This window comes from Schistocerca serialis, chromosome 3 (assembly GCF_023864345.2).
Source record: "Schistocerca serialis cubense isolate TAMUIC-IGC-003099 chromosome 3, iqSchSeri2.2, whole genome shotgun sequence".
NCBI classification, from domain to species: Eukaryota; Metazoa; Arthropoda; class Insecta; order Orthoptera; family Acrididae; genus Schistocerca; species Schistocerca serialis.
The window spans coordinates 19,675,178-19,696,478 of record NC_064640.1 but is presented as its reverse complement, the minus strand read 5'-3'; the positions used below and the strand labels follow the sequence as shown (position 1 = coordinate 19,696,478).

The following is a 21,301-nucleotide window of genomic DNA, read 5'->3' as shown; positions in this document are numbered from 1 at the left end:
TGGGCTGATAATACACATTCCTAGATAACCGTCGTGGTATTTGTCTGGAAAAAAAGACCTCATTCAGAGGTAATGTCGTACCTCAATTCGCTTGTGACATTAACATGCAGTAGTTGTTGCGATCGAGTTTTTTCTTTAACATCTGCCTGATTACGTCTCTCTTTCTAAGACACAGTGGTCTTACTTGCAAGAAAAACGTGAGACGTACCCACCTGTCGTTGATTTTTGGTCAGTCTTATTTCGTATTGTAGGCAATCAGTTATTGACGAAGTATTCTACTTAGTAGTGGTGGGTGCGTGATATGTTCGCATTTGAGCACAGGTTTATAAAGTATGTGTTTGTGGAACAGAAATGAGTATGTCCAGTCGTAAGGAAGGTGTGGATTTGGCTACTGTGATAGCAAAGGGAAGAGTAGGTCAAGTAGCATAGATATTTCTATTTCCAGAGCCACAGCCTTCAGCAGGGTGTATTTTCAATACTTCGCTCATTGTCGAATCCCGTTCAATTGAGGCCACAATTGTAAAATTTAATTGTAAGTATAATGATAAAAGATATATGTGACGGGTTTTCCAGAATGATTCCGTGTATGCATGGCCTGTGGTGGTAATGATTGATGTTTCCTGTTAACGGTAGGAGGCGTCCAAATGCAGGTGCCTGTTGGAGTGTAGGAATGTATCTGAGATAACTCTGCCCTCATCTAGACGACCGAATAGCGAACTAATACTTAGTATGTGTTGGTCGGCTTTCGTGATAAAGTGGAAATTTGAGAAGATTGTGTATGGAGGTGCGTTTGCACTGGACTGTTATTCGCTCCCATTTAAATTGTTCGGTTGACTTCTTCTGCACATTATGTTTCTTTATTTAGTTGAGAGAAGATCAATTGTGGTGTGTGGAAGACACGTTTGCCTCTTCTCTACTCATATGGAAGACCTTAGCTGGCTTGTAAATTATAGGGGTGGTTTGGAATGTGTTACATGACCTACTTCGGCATTTGAGAGTGGAAATATAAGTTTCCTATATTTGTTTCTAGTTAGTCAGTGGTTTACAGCAAGCTGCGCCTCGCTAAAGTTTGAAGTTTGTAGAGAAATAATTTCCTGTCTATATCTTGGGAATTATGTTGAGTTTGTGATCGGTAGGAGGCCGCCTAGCGCTTGATATCAAGAAGTACCATGAAAATGGTATAATATTATGCTGAACCACACAAAAATACATGTGTTTTTGTAAACCCTGAGTCTGAATGTGTCTGTAGAAAAGCGAGCACATTTGGAACAGAAGCAGTAACGCGTTTGTGCCGAGGGGAAACAATCTCGAATTTGCAGAAGAGTTCTGACAACAGCTTCGGTCCACTGAGGGTGCTCTGATGTAAAAGGGACGATTTTGTGTGGTGCTGCATGTCAAGTCTGTAAAAAGAAAGAAAAGGGTGACAGTGCTTGCCTAGGACTGGGAAGCATTGTGACATATAGCCTGCGTGTGTGTCGGCATACCACAATTTTTTCGGGTGCTGTACAGATATAAAAGATATCTGCACTGTTTATGTAAAATGTGTATATGTTGGATTGTAAAGTTACTGTGGCTTATGTTGTGTACAATGTATATATATTGTATTGTAAAGTTACTACAGTTTATGTTATGGCATAAGTAGAGAGGATGACTGTTTTTCCTATCTTCAGAGTGTTTCTGTACTTGAGGATATGTATAGTAGTTTGTATGATTTAATTGTCAGTGCCATGTGGTGATCTGTGTAAAATAACCGTTGAAAGTCTCGTTTGCAGAAGGAAAAAAAATACGCCAGACAGTGCTTCGATATCAGCGGTATCAGTAATTCGGCGGGTAAATTTGATAAGAGCCAATGATAATGCTCAGTTAGCACACAATCTTTGTGTTGGGATATAGGAGGCTCTACATAGCCTTGAGGACGTTTGTGTGTGTTGAGAGCACAAAGAGTATCACGTAAGGTGCCCTGGGACGAGTGAACGTTTTAGATGGTGAGTCACCATGCAGACGTTTCGCGGCAAGGTGAGAGCCAAGCTGGGTAGTTAAGTATGCTTAAACGGGTGTGTCGTGTCGCACAAGGAGCCATGCGCCCTGTGCTATTCTGTCATTGGCAGTAAAGACATTTGCTGCTCGGAGGCGTCTCGTGTGAGCACGTGTTGGAATTCTGTGACGTCAGTATAAGCATGACTGTATACATATAAATAGAGGCAGGTGACTTTCAACCCCCTTTCGGTGGCGCCTCGCGGCTGTGCGCACCCCTTGGAGCGTCTTTGCTCCCACGCCCTCACGTCAGCCACGGTGTCTAGGTGAACACGTATTTAGGTAGGAATTTATCAGGTGCCAAGAATGAATAAGATGTCACCGTCTCATGCTTGCAGGATCCGGGCGGGGGCCGGTGCGTGGTTTGACAGCTGATGGCCACATCACTTTGCACTCTAGTTGGCAGGGTGTCGGGGCTTGGTGGTGCTTGCGCACGTTGATTGCACTATTTTGCGAGCAGGCGTGTAGACTGTGCCATGCGCTATTTGGACAGTTTACGAGTACTAAGCATGTCTACACATCACCGTGCTGCATCATTTAGGAGTAGTTTGCAGGTCTGTACTGAAATTATTTCGGAAAATTAGGAGTTGATTGCGTGTCTGGAGAGCATTATTTAGAAGTAGTTTACAGGTCTGTGGGCTGTGTGAGATGGCCCCAAGCATGTCAGAGCGTGTGTTTTGTGTCAGTGTGATAAATATACTGCATCCCTAAATAAAGTGTTTCAAAATAAGTAGAGTGCAGTCATTGCTTACTCTGTATAGCAACCCAGAACAGGCTGAGTCATTTTCGCGCCAATTTCCCCCTCCAGACCACCATCTTGGGTTACGTCACGTGAGGGAGACAGCACCATCTGGTGGCAGTGCTTTGCACTAGGTCAGTTGCAATCTAGATCTCGTGGTGGAGAAACTGCTTGCAAAATTAAGACTTGTGTCTAGAGCCATTTCCCCCCACCATCTTCGATTATGTCACGAAACGGATGACAGCACCCTCTGCCGGTGGTACTGAGTACTAGGCCTCGTGGTGAACACATTGTATGCCGACATCTTGAATAACGGTTCTTGCATCATCAGCTGACGTCACGGTAGCGCCCTCTGGCAGCAACATTATGAACTAGGTCATTTGGGCTCTGGACCTTGTGGTGAACACACTGGGTGCCGCCATCTTGGATTACTTTACTTGGGTCATCATCCAAAGTCATGAGTGCGCCCTCTGCTGGTGGCGATGTGTATTAAGCCAGTTGGGCTCTGGACTCAGTGACGAACACGCCTGCATCGAATTGTTTAACTAATAAAGAAAAGTCCTTTTCTCCCACGAATCCTTAGGAGGATGTGGCGGTCGGGTGACTGAGGTTAGTACAAGTGTGCTTTCTTTCGTGTAATTTTCTTAGCTTAGGAGAGATACGCGAATTAACCTTTATTTTCTGCCATAATTCAAACTTGGCGGCGGTTCGGAGGACTAAGTGGTGGTCGGGTGACTTAGGTTAGTGGAAGTAGGGCAAGTGAGCTATCTTCCCTCTATTTTCTTTGCGTAGTAGAAATAACCGGGTTGTGGTGCAATATCCTCTTGGAATTTGAACTTCCCACCATTTTTATGGGACACTTTCCAGCCAAAATTCAAACTTCCCTTCATCTTGGATAACGGTATTTGCGTCATCAGCTGACGTCATCACCGCCATCTTGGATGACATTATCACCACCGTCTTGGATGACATCATCGCTGCCATCTTGGGTAACGATACTTGGCATAGAAACCCTGTTGTCCCAATACTTATGTTCAGTATCTACTGTTAGTCCTATTTGGTATGAGTCCCATGATTGTATTTCCTGAGAGAGAGAGAGAGAGAGAGAGAGAGAGAGAGAGAGAGAGAGAGAGAGAGAGAGAGAGAGATAGAATGAATATATAGAAGATGATTAACTGACACTAACATAAATCTGCTAGCGTCTGGCAGTTTGGTGTTCAAATTTGGCGATCTGAATCTAATGCCTCATATGTCCTGATTAGTCAATTTCTGGTATACTACATTGATATTTCATCTTTTGCATCTGATGACATTTGTCACTGATCTTCAGCAGTCACTAAAGATTTTGCTATCAAATCTTGTCATTACTCTTTGAATTTTGTGATGTACGGAATTTATTGCTACTACACCCTCAAGTTTTAATAAGTACAATATTTTCCGTTCGCTCTTGTGATAATGGTATTGTTCAGAAGAAATTTGTGCACTCGTGCAACACTGACAAATGCAATGATGAATGATATTTTAATTAAAGAAATAAAGAAAAAGAAAACTAAGATTCGTCCATTCCATGAATAATGCTGTCCTATTCAATGTTTGTCACTACTCTTTCTTCTGAAAAATTGTATGTATGTATATTTTGTTTTGAAATTTTGTTTACCAGTTTCAATTTTTAACCATCCATGCTCCTCCCTCCCCTCCCCCTCCCCCTCCCCCTCCCCGCGATACGCTCGCGCGCGCGCACACACACACACACACACACACACACACACACACACACACACACACAATCACAATTTAAAGCAAAGAAAATTTATCTGCTTATGGAAGAAATAAAAATTTTTATTTATGAGTTTTGGCGGATATAGTAGAAAAATACCTCACCTTGAAAATAATTAGGGTCAAAAAACCATATAAAAAGTTTAGAAAAAGGTTGTTGAAGAGAACGTTTAATTAATAACTGCAAGGTATTAGTGACAGCACGTTTCTTTACCTTGTGTAAGTGCCAAATGTGTGTTACTTTCTTTATTTCTGTAGACATGAAATTGCAACAGGGTTAGTGAATACAAAAATGTGAGTGCATTAATGTGTGATACTTTGCAAACATGATGTGCCTCACTTGGCTTTCATTTCGGTTTTGATTTTGTGGAAGTAACCTGTGCTTCAACTTTAGGTTTGAAAGTTGATTCCTTATTATAATGTGATGTGGAAAACGAGGTTGTTAGTGATGCAAAAAATTGTGGCCTTGTTAGTATCCAGTGATATTATGCATTTATACCCATATGGACACTAATTTGCAAACATTTGCACAGATTCTTCACATATTATTGTCATAGTTTTTATACAAGTGTAATAGTGGGCAATAGCAGCATTTATTGCCTTTGTCAATATTTCCTGTGATATTATTTCTGTTTTGCTGTTATTTGTTACAGGGAACAGTTTTCTGTAAACTCTATTAACTATACATGCACAGAAACAATACTAGAGTTTGAATCAGTGACAAGAAAAGACAATGGTACATACAAGTGTATGGCATTGGGTCCGCAGGGTGATGTCAGTGGCAATGTTACTTTGTTTGTACTTGGTAAGTTAAGAGGAGGATACAAAAGTGTATTTATTATGTTATGATGACGATAAATACTTAAATGAGTACTTGGTTCCAGAGAAGCCACAGGTGAACATTGACTTTGTTAAAGCGGTAGGAGCACGTCGAATCTTTTTGAACTGGACAGTTAATGATGGGAATGAGCCTGTAGAGGAATATTTCATTCAGGTGGGTTACCAAAGCCACAGTAGAAACTTATCATGTTAACCAAAGTTTACAAGACTTAATATGACAAAATTTGATGACTTGTTTATTACTTTTTAATTTTTCAACTACTGCTGGGTGTAATTCATTCCTTAAAGCTAGTTTACAACTCATATTTTTATGGTGGTAATTTTATGGGGCCAGGCCTTCTGTGTTTCATCAGTTGCAGCACATTCCAAGGTAACTCACTGATCTTGTTTTTGGTAGACCACTAAATAACAGATAGTCTTCCTTCTGTTGCCTTAGCTTATGCTCTGTCCTTACAGATTTTGATTTTGATAGAACAATAAATAACAACTTGTGTTCCTTCAGTTGGCTCTTTGTATTGGTCATTTGTTCATGATTAATACTTGGGTATTGTTCAGTATTATGTGCAGTGAGTATTTTGTGTTGTAAAAAGCATCCATGTTTGAAGATAAGATTTAAATTTTTGAGTGAAGTTATTTTCTGTCATCGTACTCACCACCGTACCCTTTTTAGGCCCACAATGGAGTGAGTCACTTGAAAATATAACAGTAGTAGCATATGAAAGGTATTACTAAGACTTAATTATCTTTACAAACATATGGTTTTTATAAGCTGTGTTGCAACCTTTGAAATACATGCCCAGCTAACCTGGATTAAAACTGACATTTTGTAAATATTCACAGTGCCCAGGGACTATATTACCACTAAATGAACTGTGTGTAGTTTAGAAAACAATGTTAACTGTTTTTATAAAATAGACTCATCAGTAATTTGGAAGGCAAACTATTTGTCTTGTTTTCTTCCTAACCGGAAGTAATTTGTTGAATTTCACTTCTTAAAAACAATCAAAACAGATAATTTGCAATAGCAGTAATGATTTGCACACAATGAAAATGCGAAATTTATCTTTTGTTTCCTTTGGCCCTTACTTCTCCAGGTCAGCTTCAACAAGCTTTTTCATTATTCTGAAAAATTTCGTGTCAGTATTTTACAGCCATGACACATGAATCTGATTGTTCTGTAATATTTGCTCCTGTCAGCACAAACCTTCTTTGGAATTGGAATTATTACATTTTTCTTGAATGTTGAGGATATTTTGCCCCTCATATATCTTGCACCCAGGCAGAGTAGTTTTGTCATGGCAGGCTCTCCCAAGGCTCTCAATATTTTTGAGGGAGTGTCGTCTACTCTGGGGGCCTTGGTTCAACTTGAGTCTGTCAAATTCTTCTCACAAAATTAATTTCCCCACTCATCTTCATCCACCACCTCTTCCCTTTCTATAATTCATTTTCTTGTACAGTACTTTTATATATGCAGTCCACCTTTCAACCTTCTGTTCTTTGCTTGGTACATGCTCGCCAGCTGAGCTCTTGATATTCATACAGCTGCTTTTCTTTTTTTCCAGAGCCTACTGTAACTTTCCTATAGACAGCATCTATTTTTCCTTTAGTTGTGCATGCTTTAGTAGTTATGTATTTGGGCTCTGACCTTACCTTCTTAGCCAATTTGCACTTTCTGCCAATATCATTTTTTGACTCCTGTATTCCCTTCTGTCTGTTTCATTTGATATTTTTTAAAAATGTTTTCTTCCTTTGACTATTAAATTCAATATCTCATGTGTTATCCAAGGATTTCTACTGGATTTTGGGTTTTTCATATTTAGTCCTGTGCTGTTTTCACTATTTCATCTCCTATTCATCTTTTATTGTACTACTTTTCTCTGTTTCAGTCAAATGTCGCCTAATGCTGCCTTTGAAAATTTCAACAGTCTGGTTCTTTCAGTTAATCCAGGTTCTATCCCCTTAATTTCCTACCTTTCTACAATTTCTTCAGTTTTAATCTGCAGTTCATAGTAACTAAAATATGATCGGAGGCTAATCTGCCTCTGGAACTGTTTTGCAGTTTAAAATCTGCTTTCAAAATCTGTGTAATACCATTACATAATTTATTTGGCACTGCCAGATGTCTCCGTATTTCTTTCACGTATAGTCATCTTTCATGAGTTTCAATCAAGTTTTCACAGTCTTTAAATTTTGTTCTGTGCAAAATTCTGCCATATGACTTCTCCTTTCTTTCCTTTCTCCCAGCCCATGTCCTATTATTTTTCCTTCTCTTCCTTTTCCTTCTGTCAAATTCCAGTCACTCTTTACAATTAAACTTCTGTATTCCTAGGGGATCTAAATAATTTCTTGTATTGCATCATACATTATTTACTCCCACTGCCACCTTTGTAGCTAGTAGGCATATGCAGGGTGACAATTATTGAACTATATGAAATAAAATAATCATAATTTCTGAACAGGTTGCATTAGAACTGAACAGTTGGCCTGAGGGCATGATGGGAATCAGTATGCACATGCATGGTTTGTTTTAGCAATGAAGCTCACTTTCATTTTGGATAGGTTTGTCAATAAGCAAAATTGGCGGATTTGGGGGACTGAGAATCCACATTTCGCGATCAAAAAGTCTCTTCACCCTCAACAGGTGACGGCATGATGTTCAATGTTCAATGGAATAATCAGTGTGATATTCCTTGATGGCACAGTGACTGCCAAATGGTACGTGAAGGTTTTGGAAGATAGGGTGTATACAACCCAAGACAACTGGGAGATCCGGGAAAAACCCGGGAATTTTTTCATTCGAGAGAAAACTTGGTAAAATGTGGGAATTTTCCATTGTGTTAGTTTTCAGTTACATTTTTGTAATTTTGACTGGTAAGAACCGATACTCTAACAAAGGACATTACTGTATCCCGCTAATGCAGAATATACTGCAGCATTAAAATGTGAACGAGAGAAAAAACAAAAATAAAATGTAAATTGCAAAGTAAATGCACTGTATAAAATAACACAGTGCATGTACAAACGTCTGCCAACAGCAAAATGTGTCAAAGGCTTTGGGAAGACTATGCAATGATTCATAACAACAAATTGCCTCCGATGAGCGTAACGTCACACCTGTTTACATTAGATTCATTTAAGCAGTTACAAGCGGACTCATGCGCACATGCAGTTCAGTCACATTTGAGTAATACCTTCTCCTGCTTCTGGCTACAGAAATGTGGCTGTTGGCTGTGTAAGCAGCAGTAGCAGCAATCAGCCGCATGGTACCCGGAAAAATTTTACTGGCTCTCCCAAGCTGCCAGATTCACGTGTGTGCTGCAGGCACGGATCTAGTGTGGGAAGGGGAGAGGGAGGGGAGCAAGTCAGGGTATCTGCACCGGTCTGCATTTTTGGAGGGAGGAGAAAAATTTATATTCTTGATGGGGGGGGGGGGGGGGGGGGGGAACCTTGTTTCACAAAGCATCTAGCATCCAGCGCACGTCGGTCTGTTGATTATTCACATGATTTTGAAACGCACCCCTGCTGGGTTTTGGACATTTTTGAACACATTCTAAGTTGATTTCTGAATGAATTATAAGTTGATTTTTGAATGCGTTCATAGTGTACATGATGTATCTGCCAGGGGAATCCTCGTTGCATCTAGAAATGAACTTTCCTGCAGACAAAACGTGACAGGGCTATACGAGCTGAGCAGAATAAAGCCGAAGTGGTGAATGCCAACTGCTGCTTGTTTATGTGGTTAATTTCGTCTGCAAATGTTCAGCGTAGTTATAATTACTAGCGAAATCCATAGATTCAGACTACCACAGTGGAAATAAATGACTAACAGGAATAACAGGTAAGAAAGATGATCTATTATCTTCTTGGCATTTCCAAGAAAGTGAAATTCTGATTGAAAATTTTTTGCCAGATCGCTACACTAGAAGGGTCAATTGTAGTCCTCGGCTAGGAGCCGCTTAATCTCCATTCTGGGAGTAGCGCGGAAAACGCATTGTACGAACACGTAATAACACCTAACCGGAGAATAATCGCTGGATACCTGAACCGGTGATTGTGGTGGGGTTAGTAAAGTTAACCGGAGATTGAGTTTTGACAGTGGTAGAATTAGTTACAGAATTAGCGATGACAAGATTGTTTGCTAGAACGAGGAAGGAGAAGAAACTGGGACATCACACAAATTGTGGAAGAATATGACGATCCCAAATTTATACAAAAATTTTGTTCTACTACTTTTCGGTCTTGTGCATGAGAAACTGGAGTGTATGAATGAAATGTGAAACTATTACCTATCAAAGAGCTTTTTGATTGTAGTAGGCCAAATGATAATTATTGCCAAAACAGTCTCGCATATTTGGTGTGTGTTACAATTTATTTTATTTTTAAGAGGGGCAGGATGTCAAACCAGCAGACTGGGAGCAGGAGAGGCACTACAGGACATTTTAATTTCCACTGTCCTGAAATAGTTTGATGGCATCCATTGCAAAATATACACGTTTGAGTTCTACAGAGTGAAATAGTGACGTGCGGTATAAGAATATTGTTTGAAGAGGCGTGGCACTGCACGTCGGCACACTTAAGACCAAATAACATCTCTTACGTTTCCTCGAAGATATATGTTTTATGTATCAGACTCTTCAGAAAGATGTGCGCTACAAAATGAACTTATTTTTGAAAAGGTATTTTTTTACGTTCTGATGCGCAGAGCAGTCTGAGTTACAGTGGGGCGGTGGGGGGGGGGGGGGGGGGGTAGTCTACAGGTGACTCGTGTTTACATTTAGTGATTTTTCTGTTTCCTCTTTGTTTACTGCTCTCACATCAAATGAAAACAATATGGGTTTCTGTGGCTGGGAGCTATCAAGCAAATTAAGATACATTCACATAATTACGGAAGACTAAAATATGTTACTAGTGTCAGATTTTATTAACACCTTTCTGACAGTCAAGCATTAATCACCTTGCAGAACAAAAAAGTTATTTTTGTCGGCTTGCTAAGGAAATTTGGCTTTTATCAAGCTTTCCTGCAGAGACAGTAAATTTATTTGAAACAAAGTGTTTAATTGCACATTATTGGCTAGTTTCTACTGTTTGCTGCATTTCAAGTGCACATTTTCATCTTCTAGCACGTATGTCATTATGCCATAATAAAGAACCAAACATGAGATAATACAGTACTGGTACTCTAAGAAAATTTACGTCCTGAAAACCAGACCGAAAAGCTTAATGTCAGGTCGAGGCCTGGATTGGGAATCTGGACATACGAATGTGCGCTTAAAGGCAAACCGTGCATGTTAGTATGGTTCACGATATTCTGATACTCTTGGAGTATTCTCTGATGTCTTGTTTCTTTTATGACATAATGTAAGTAAGATCTTTTAATGTTTTACACATACGAACATACGGGCTTCCTACGTCACCATAGCTGCGCTCTCTGGCAACTGCTGAAATTAATCTATTTCTAACAGGTCGCGGGAAAATATTTCAAATTGTGGTTCAAAAAGCATTATTTACAAAGTAAATTTCCTTTTACGCAAGATGAAATATGTGTGAGAATGTACGATGAATATCTTAAATCACAGAGCGTTTGCTCTCATTTAAAAATCAACTCTTCGATGATGAGCCATTTAGAATAATTTCGAGCCCAGAAGATCAGAGATTTATGTCGATATTAAAAATTTTAAGGCATATTTGTGTGAAGTATCGTAAGGTGTAACATGTGATAAACAGATCTGTTGATCTGTGAAAGTTTAGCTTCTCTTGTAGCTTATTAATCTTCGAGACAAATATTATATGCAAAAGCTTTGCTTATCTTGTAGCAACACTATGTATATTAACTTAAACCATTAACTTTTCCTGTTGGTGGAATTCGAATTTATACTTTCGTAATACGAAAATATGCAGCGTACATGTTGCTGCACATGAAAGATCTTTCCAAAACATGTTTTTCCCCAATAAGTTTCGTTTTCTTAAGTGCCGAGAAATTCTACGCTGCTTTATAAAACCAATTCCATTCAAAGCATTGATAAGTTTTCAGTTCCGACGGAAAGTATACTGTCACTTAACACAGAAAAAGCACATTTTCATCCGGGAGAAAATGTGTTTTTAACTGGGAGATCCGGGAATTTTTTTTTATTCGTGTCCGCGTATACACCCTGGAAGGTGATTTCATTGCTATTATCCAATGTGACCTTGATTTCAGCAGGATGTGGTTCACGCAAGGTGGAACTCGACTCCATTGAAGCAGGACAGTGTTTGATGTCCTGCAGGACCACTTTGGGGACTGCATTCCGGCTCCGGGGTACCCAGAGTCCACTGGCATGAGCCTTGATTGGTCGCCATATTCTCCAGATCTGAACACACATGACTCCTTTTTGTTGGACTATATTAAAGACAAGGTGTACAACAATAACCTCAAAATCATTGCTGAGCTGAAAACAGCCATTCAGGACGTCATTGACAGCATTGATGTTCAGACACTTCAGCAGGTCTTGCAGAATTTCCCTATTCGTCTGTGTCATATCATTGCCAATGATGGCAGGCATATTGAACATGTTATAACCTAAATCTGAATATTTGTAGTGATGTTTATGTGTTGAATAAAGTGTGTGCACGCCGTAGTTTGTAACTAATTAGCATTTTTTAAATTTTTTCATATAATTCAGTAATTGTAACCCTGTAAATTTGTAGTATTGTATTTATGTCTGCCTTGGCTACGATAACACATTTAGCATGTTGTTTATAATCATTCACCCACATTCCTATTCTCTTATTCATTATTAGATCTACTCCTATTTGACTTAGCATTTATAACAGTATTCACCTGACCAGAAGGCTTAGTCTTTCTTTCTGTGGCTCTTCTACACTTGCTACCATATCTAAGTCCACCCTATCCATTCCTTGTTACAAATTCTCTAACCTTCCTACCCGATTAAGGAATCTAACATCTCGTGCTTCACTCCATAGAATGCCAGATTAGCTATTTTCTGATTACGGCATCATCCTGAGCAGACCCCAACCAGAGATGCAGACTATCTTACCCAAAGGGATGCTGTCATGAAACCATACAGTATAGCTGAATATTCTTGGAAAAAATAACCACTGTGGATTGCCCTCGTTTTCAGCCATTCACAGTATGAACACTGCAAGACCACATTGGTTAATGTATTATGTTAGAGTATAATGACTTTTCTGGAGACTAGAAATCTACCCTGTAGGAATCTGCATGGGTTTCGAAAAAGACGATCGTGTGAAACCCAGCTCGCGCTATTTGTCCACGAGACTCGGAGGGCCATAGACACGGGCTCCCAGGTAGATGCCGTGTTTCTCGACTTCCGCAAGGCGTTAGATACAGTTCCCACAGTCTTTTAAGGAGCAAAGCAAGAGCATATGGACTATCAGACCAATTGTGTGGTTGGATTGAAGAGTTCCTAGATAACAGAACGCAGCATGTCATGCTCAATGGAGAGAAGTTTTCTGATGTAAGAGTGATTTCAGGTGTGCTGCAGGGGAGTGTCGTAGGACCGTTGCTATTCGCAATATATATAAATGAGCTTGTGGATAACATCGGAAGTTCACTGAGGCTTTTTGCGGATGATGCTGTGGTATGTCGAGAGGTTGTAACAACGGAAAATTGTACTGAAATGCAGGAGGATCTGCAGCGAATTGACGCATGGTGCAGGGAATGGCAATTGAATCTCAATGTAGACATGTGTAATGTGCTGCGAATACATAGAAAGAAAGATCCCTTATCATTTAGCTACAATATAGCAGGTCAGCAACTGGAAGCAGTTAATTCCATAAATTATCTGGGAGTACGCATTAGGAGTGATTTAAAATGGAATGATCATATAAAGTTGATCGTCGGTAAAGCATATGCCAGACTGAGATTCATTGGAAGAATCCTAAGGAAATGCAATCTGAAAACAAAGGAAGTAGGTTACAGTACGCTTGTTCGCCCACTGCTTGAATACTGCTCAGCAGTGTGGGATACGTACCAGATAGGGTTGATAGAAGAGATAGAGAAGATCCAACGGAGAGCATTACGCTTCGTTACAGGATCATTTAGTAACCGCGAAAGTGTTACGGAGATGATAGATAAACTCCAGTGGATGACTCTGCAGGAGAGACGCTCAGTAGCTCGGTACAGGCTTTTGTTGAAGTTTCGAGACCATACTTTCACCGAGGAGTCAAGCAGTATATTGTTCCCTCCTACGTATATCTCGCGAAGAGACCATGAGGATAAAATCAGAGAGATTAGAGGCCACACAGAGGCATACCAACAATCCTTCTTTCCGCGAACAATACGAGACTGGAATAGAAGGGAGAACCGATAGAGGTACTCAAGGTATGCTCCGCCACACACCGTCAGGTGGCTTATGGAGTATGGATGTAGATGTAGATGTTATGATGTCAGATGAGCTCAGCCAAACATCCAGACTGTTGGGTCTGCAGCTCGTGGGAAGGCTGCTGTTCCTCTTCAGGAACTGTCTGGTGTCCCCACAGATACCTTTCCTGTATGGTTGCACCTACTGTAAGGCATGCAAGCCACTCTACTGTGGTTGTCCCCATGTAAGATGTAATTTTAAAAGCAGAATTTTACCTTTTCATGGGCTTTGGAAGATATAGCAGACAGTAACTGTATTTCTCTACCGCATTTATGGGAATATATCGTACCACATCTGTACACGACTGGCATCTTGTGGTAGTCTGATGAACCAGCTGTATTTTCTGTTTGTCATGAAACATGTAGCTTTTAGGTCCATGGAAAGTATACATCCCACCAAATAATGCTGTTGAAACACCCTGGGAAGTTTGCTTTACCACCACAGTCTAAGAGGCAGGGAAACTATACTTACCCCAAAATAAATATTATTTTTGTGGGCTTTGAGAAGGATACTAACCACCAAGTTAATGGTTGTACAAACGTTTATGGAATATATATATGACGGTAGTATCTGTTCCCGAAAGAACAGTTACCGTGGATGACCATGCAGCTTTGCTAGAAATGAAATGATAATTAAATAGACACCCTAGCTGCAAGCAGGCGTTGATACACTTCATTGGGGACATGTTGAAAATGTGTGCCCCGACTGGGACTCGAACCCGGGATCTCCTGCTTACATGGTAGACGGTCTATCCATCTGAGCCACCGCGGGCACAGAGGATAGTGCGTCTGCAGGGACTTATCCCTTGCACGCTCCCCGTGAGACCCACATTCCCAACATGTCCACAACACTACATTTGTAGTGTGCCTAATAGATGTTTGCCCATCATTCTCTAGCAAAGCTGCATGGTCATCCACGGTAACTGTTCTTTCGGGAACAGATACTACCGTCATATATATAGTTAAAAATATGGGTTCCCGGCCTTTGACCTTCTTGTGCGAACGCACACGCTATGCCCGAACTCGTACGGGACTTGGTAGATTAATCTGCCACGAGTAATGTGTATGATGGGCAAACATCTATTAGGCGCACTACAAATGTAGTGTTGTGGACATGTTGGGAATGTGGTTCTCACGGGGAGCGTGCAAGGGATAAGTCCCTGCAGACGCACTATCCTCTGCGCCTGCGGTGGCTCAGATGGATAGAGCGTCTGCCATGTAAGCAGGAGATCCCGGGTTCGAGTCCCGGTCGGGGCACACATTTTCAACATGTCCCCAATGAAGTGTATCAACGCCTGCTTGCGGCTAGGGTGTCTATTTAATTATCATTTCATTTATGGAATATGTCTTACCATCTCTAGATGTGTATAATGTTGTACCAGATGTATGAAAACTGCTACAAAAATCTGTTTCTGTTTGTCGTGAGATTGCTACTATTGTTATATATGGCGTTGGAACACAGCACTTCATTTTTACAGTGTGGTAAACAAAGTTTCCAAGCTTGTTTTGGCATTATGGTAAGTAAAATAATACATAATTTTTTTTTTAAATCATGTGTGATAGCAAACAAGAGAAAAATGGGAACCCACTTAACCACCATACTTTAACAGAACAAAAAAGGCCATGGGAAACATACGCACCCTTGTAGTGTTTGTTCCTAAATCACAAAAATAAAATTATCAAAAAATAAATATAGTCAGCTGATCAAAATTCTAATTTTCTAAAAATTAACTTTGCTGAGTCACTATAAAAAATGTGCCCACCAAAGGAGTAATACTTGGCTTACTGGTTTGACACAAGACTGAACACTGAGGGCCTAGATCAGTGCGTAACAACTAGCCGGTTTTGAGCGGGAGTACTCGCATCTGCTCAGGCACGTGCTCGCGAGCAGGTGCAAGGTCCCGGAGTGGGAAGGGAAATGCATGCGCACGTTTGAATAGGGCTGCAACGTGCCTATTGAATTCGCGCCGACTGTGTAACGTTAAAAGTACTACGATCAGCTCTAACAGTCACTTCGCTGGTTAAGAATCGTGTCAAGTCGCCGTTGTGTAACCCCAACCATGCTTTCGCAGTTCAACCCCCATTGGGAGGAATTGTATCTGTTTACAGAAAAAGTTGGTGTTGCAAAATGTTTAGTATGTCACTAAACGCTGAATTCTTTTAGGAAATTTAATTTGCAGCGACATTATATGTCGTACCACGCGAAAGACTACGGAAATGGAAAATGTGATGGACCAGATCGTGCACAGGAAGTTATGAAACTTAAAAGGAAGCTATTCGAAGAAGATCTGGACGACGAAGAAAAATCAACTGAGGCAGCTCTCAGAGTGAGTTACAAAATTGCTTTCCTTTTAGCAAAATCCCTGCGGCCCTTCACTGATGGCGATTTAATAAAAGAATGTTTGGTAGTTGCAGCGGAACATTTGTGTCCATCCCAAGTTGAACAGTTTCGGATTGTGCCATTATCTAACATGACCATTATGCGTCGCATACAGGACATGGCAGACGACTTCCAGAGCCAGCTTGCAAATATTTGTAAAGATTTTATGACGTATTCTCTAGCTCTGGACGAAAGTGTTGATATCACTGGAACAGCGCAGCTTGCCATATTTATTAGAGGTGTTAATAGAGATCTTCAGGTGAGGCAGCAGCTCCTCGATGTAGTAGCCATGAAGAACACTACAACCGGAGGTGATATTTTATGTAGTGTTGAAAATATAGGATTGTCGTGGAATTCTTTAGTTTCAGTGTCTACAGACGATGCACCAGCGATGACAGGGAAAAAATCAGGTTTAGTTGCGCTGTTGAAGGAGAAAATGCAAAAACTGACCTTGCCGAATGAAATAAGGGGGGCTTTCACTGTGTGAACCCCCAGGAAAACTTATGGGCAAAGAGTATCACTCTAAAAAATGTGATGATTGTTGTTGTTTGTACAACCAATTATATAAGAAAACATGGGCTACAACACAGGCAATTTAAAAGCTTTCTTGAGGATGTAGAAAGCCAGTATGGTAGCCTGCCTTATTACAGCGAGGTCTGACTGGTTTGATGCGGCCCACCACGAATTCCTTTCCTGTGCTAACCTCTTCATCTCAGAGTAGCACTTGCAACCTACGTCCTCAATTATTTGCTTGACGTATTCCAATCTCTGTCTTCCTCTACAGTTTTTGCCCTCTACAGCTCCCTCTAGTACCATGGAAGTCATTCCCTCATGTCTTAGCAGATGTCCTATCATCCTGTCCCTTCTCCTTATCAGTGTTTTCCACATATTCCTTCCCTCTCCGATTCTGCGTAGAACCTCCTCATTCCTTACCTTATCAGTCCACCTAATTTTCAACATTCGTCTATAGCACCACATCTCAAATGCTTCGATTCTCTTCTGTTCCGGTTTTCCCACAGTCCATGTTTCACTACCATACAATGCTGTACTCCAGACGTACATCCTCAGAAATTTCTTCCTCAGATTAAGGCCGGTATTTGATATTAGTAGACTTCTCTTGGCCAGAAATGCCTTTTTTGCCATAGCGAGTCTGCTTTTGATGTCCTCCTTGCTCCATCCGTCATTGGTTATTTTACTGCCTAGGTAGCAGAATTCCTTAACTTCATTGACTTCGTGACCATCAATCCTGATGTTAAGTTTCTCGCTGTTCTCATTTCTACTACTTCTCATTACCTTCGTCTTTCTCCGATTTACTCTCAAACCATACTGTGTACTCATTAGACTGTTCATTCCGTTCAGCAGATCATTTAATTCTTCTTCACTTTCACTCAGGATACCAATGTCATCAGCGAATCGTATCATTGATAACCTTTCACCTTGTATTTTAATTCCACTCCTGAACCTTTCTTTTATTTCCATCATTGCTTCCTCGATGTACAGATTGAGGAGTAGGGGCGAAAGGCTACAGCCTTGTCTTACACCCTTCTTAATACAAGCACTTCGTTCTTGATCGTCCGCTCTTATTATTCCCTCTTGGTTGTTGTACACATTTTATATGACCCGTCTCTCCCTATAGCTTACCCCTACTTTTTTCAGAATCTCGAACAGCTTGCACCATTTTATATTGTCTAACGCTTTTTCCAGGTCGACAAATCCTATGAAAGTGTCCTGATTTTTCTTTAGCCTTGCCTCCATTATTAGCCGTAACGTCAGAATTGCCTCTCTCGTCCCTTTACTTTTCCTAAAGCCAAACTGATCGTCACCTAGCGCATTCTCAATTTTCTTTTCCATTCTTCTGTATATTATTATTCTTGTAAGCAGCTTCGATGCATGAGCTGTTAAGCTGATTGTGCGATAATTCTCGCACTTGTCAGCTCTTGCCGTCTTCGGAATTGTGTGGATGATACTTTTCCGAAAGTCAGATGGTATATCGCCAGACTCATATGTTCTGCACACCAACGTGAATAGTCGTATTTTTGCCACTTCCCCCAATGATTTTAGGAATTCTGATGGAATGTTATCTATCCCTTCTGCCTTATTTGACCGTAAGTCCTCCAAAGCTCTTTTAAATTCCGATTCTAATACTGGATCCCCTATCTCTTCTAAATCGACTCCTGTTTCTTCTTCTATCACATCAGACAAATCTTCACCCTCATAGAGGCTTTCAGTGTATTCTTTCCACCTATCTGCTCTCTCCTCTGCATTTAACAGTGGAATTCCCGTTGCACTCTTAATGTTACCACCGTTGCTTTTAATGTCACCAAAGGTTGTTTTGACTTTCCTGTATGCTGAATCTGTCTTTCCGACAATCATATCTTTTTCGATGTCTTCACATTTTTCCTGCAGCCATTTCGTCTTAGCTTCCCTGCACTTCCTATTTATTTCATTCCTCAGCGACTTGTATTTCTGTATTCCTGATTTTCCCGGAACATGTTTGTACTTCCTCCTTTCATCAATCAACTGAAGTATTTCTTCTGTTACCCATGGTTTCTTCGCAGCTACCTTCTTTGTACCTGTGTTTTCCTTCCCAACTTCTGTGATGGCCCTTTTTAGAGATGTGCATTCCTCCACAACCGTACTGCCTACTGCGCTATTCCTTATTGCTGTATCTATAGCGTAAGAGAACTTCAAACGTATCTCGTCATTCCTTAGTACTTCCGTATCCCACTTCTTTGCGTATTGATTCTTCCTGACTAATGCCTTGAACTTCAGCCTACTCTTCATCACTACTATATTGTGATCTGAGTCTATATCTACTCCTGGGTACGCCTTACAATCCAGTATCTGATTTCGGAATCTGTGTCTGACCATGATGTAATCTAATTGAAATCTTCCCGTATCTCCCGGCCTTTTCCAAGTATACCTCCTCCTCTTGTGATTCTTGAACAGGGTATTTGCTATTACTAGCTGAAACTTGTTACAGAACTCAATTAGTCTTTCTCCTCTTTCATTCCTTGTCGCAAGCCCGTATTCTCCTGTAACCTTTTCTTCTACTCCTTCCCCTACAACTGCATTCCAGTCGCCCATGGCTATTAGATTTTCGTCCCCCTTTACATACTGCATTACCCTTTCAGTATCCTCATACACTTTCTCTATCTGTTCATCTTCAGCTTGCGAAGTCGGCATGTATACCTGAACTATCGTTGTCGGTGTTGGTCTGCTGTCGATTCTGATTAGAACAACCCGGTCACTGAACTGTTCACAGTAACACACCCTCTGCCCTACCTTCCTATTCATAACGAATCCTACACCTGTTAAACCATTTTCTGCTGCTGTTGATATTACCCGATACTCATCTGACCAGAAATCCTTGTCTTCCTTCCACTTCACTTCACTTCACTGACCCCTACTATATCTACATTGAGCCTTTGCATTTCCCTTTTCAGATTTTCTAGTTTCCCTACCACGTTCCAGCTTCTGACATTCCACGCCCCGACTCGTAAAACGTTATCCTTTCGTAGATTATTCAATCTTTTTCTCATGGTAACCTCCCCCTTGGCAGTCGCCTCCCGGGGATCCGAATGGGGGACTATTCCGGAATCTTTTGCCAATGGAGAGATCATCATGACACTTCTTCAGTTACAGGCCACATGTCCTGTGGATACACGTTACGTGTCTTTAATGCAGTGGTTTCCATTGCCTTCTGCATCCTCATGTCGTTGATCATTGCTGATTCTTCCGCCCTTAGGGGCAATTTCCCACCCCTAGGACAAGAGAGTGCCCTGAACTTCTATCCGCTCCTCTGCCCTCTTTGAGAAGGCCGTTGGCAGAATGAGGCTGACTTCTTATGCCGGAAGTCTTCGGCCGCCAATGCTGATTATTTATGAAAATTTAGGCAGTGGCGGGGATCGAACCCGGGACCGAAGACGTTTTGATTATGAATCAAACACGCTACCACCCTTTTTTTTTTCATTCGTTGCATCTGATCGGGGCGGACGTCGTAAGACACCGTTTTAAGTTCGTTGTTGATCTATGAACTCGGTTTTTTTTTATCACAGAGGGCGGCTAACTCTCTGACCGATCCTAGACCACCGGCTGCGCAACTAAACCTGATTTGCCTAGTAGATGAGATAAATATGTTCATGGAAATAAATAACGTGTGTTCCTGAATTGAAAGAGCCTTCATGGAAATGTGATCTCGCGTTCTTAGCAGATTTAACTAGCCATCTGAATGCTTTGAACATTTCACTACAAGCCAATGATCTGCTAACTACTCATTTCATAGATCGAATACGAGCTTTTAAAATGAAATTGACACTTTGGGTGAGTCAGCTGAATACAGGAAATCTAGCTCATTTTCCTAAACTATCATGATGTTCACAAAGATTGTGAACGTTATTCACATAGTTTAGTTGCCCTTAAGGAAGAATTTGATCAACGCTTTCAAGATCTGACAACACTTGACAGTGATTTTGATCTGTTCTCCTCTCCATATTCAGCGAATATTGAAGAGATTCGTTCTGAGCTGCAACTAGAAATTATTGACCTGCGGTGTGACAGAGAATACAGAGACAAATTTCAGAACAAGAAAAACATTTTGGATTCTACAGACACTTCCCTCAGGATAGATTTCCTCATTTGCACAAACTGGCGGCTACATAATATCAATGTTCGGTTCCACGTATGTTTATGAACAACTGTTCTCTGCAATGAAATGTAGCAATACGCGCCTGAGAAACGCATTGTCTGATCGAAATTTAAACTGCACGCTGCGCCTACAATGCACAAGAACAATTACTCCGAACATAGACGCAATTGTAAAGGGCAAAAAGTACAAGATAACCGAAAGTCCCACACTTCAGTGACACCTTTTATTGTGTAACAGTTCACAAATTAATACAAATGTAGAGGCATACACTAAGCTAATAAAATTATGTGGCACGTGTACATTCTCCTTTATTTGTTTCATTTGTCGCAGTAGTAATTCGTGAGTGATATCCCTGCAGGTGGCCACGGATTTACATTGACTGGCGGCAGCTTTTGTGTGCCCCACGTGACTCTCCCAACTCTCCGCTCTGGTCCGGTAGTGGGGGTAGCGTGCTCGCACTGTTCCGTGCTCGCGCCTTTCTACTCACAGCTTGCTCCGCGAGCA

At 40.9% G+C, this 21,301-nt stretch overlaps 1 protein-coding gene and 1 non-coding gene across 2 annotated transcripts in view; both read left to right on the top strand.

Moving 5' to 3' along the window:
* LOC126469681 (tyrosine-protein phosphatase 69D) overlaps window positions 1-21,301 on the top strand; it is a 400,445-nt gene that overhangs the window by 70,812 nt on the left and 308,332 nt on the right. Inside the window, exons 5-6 of the mRNA XM_050096833.1 lie at window positions 5,203-5,354; window positions 5,434-5,543. Coding sequence (XP_049952790.1) covers window positions 5,203-5,354; window positions 5,434-5,543 — 262 coding nt within the window. The remainder of the gene's footprint in view (window positions 1-5,202; window positions 5,355-5,433; window positions 5,544-21,301) is intronic.
* Trnat-ugu (transfer RNA threonine (anticodon UGU)) lies at window positions 14,952-15,026 on the top strand. Its single transcript has one exon. It is a non-coding gene; the product is annotated as a tRNA-Thr (tRNA).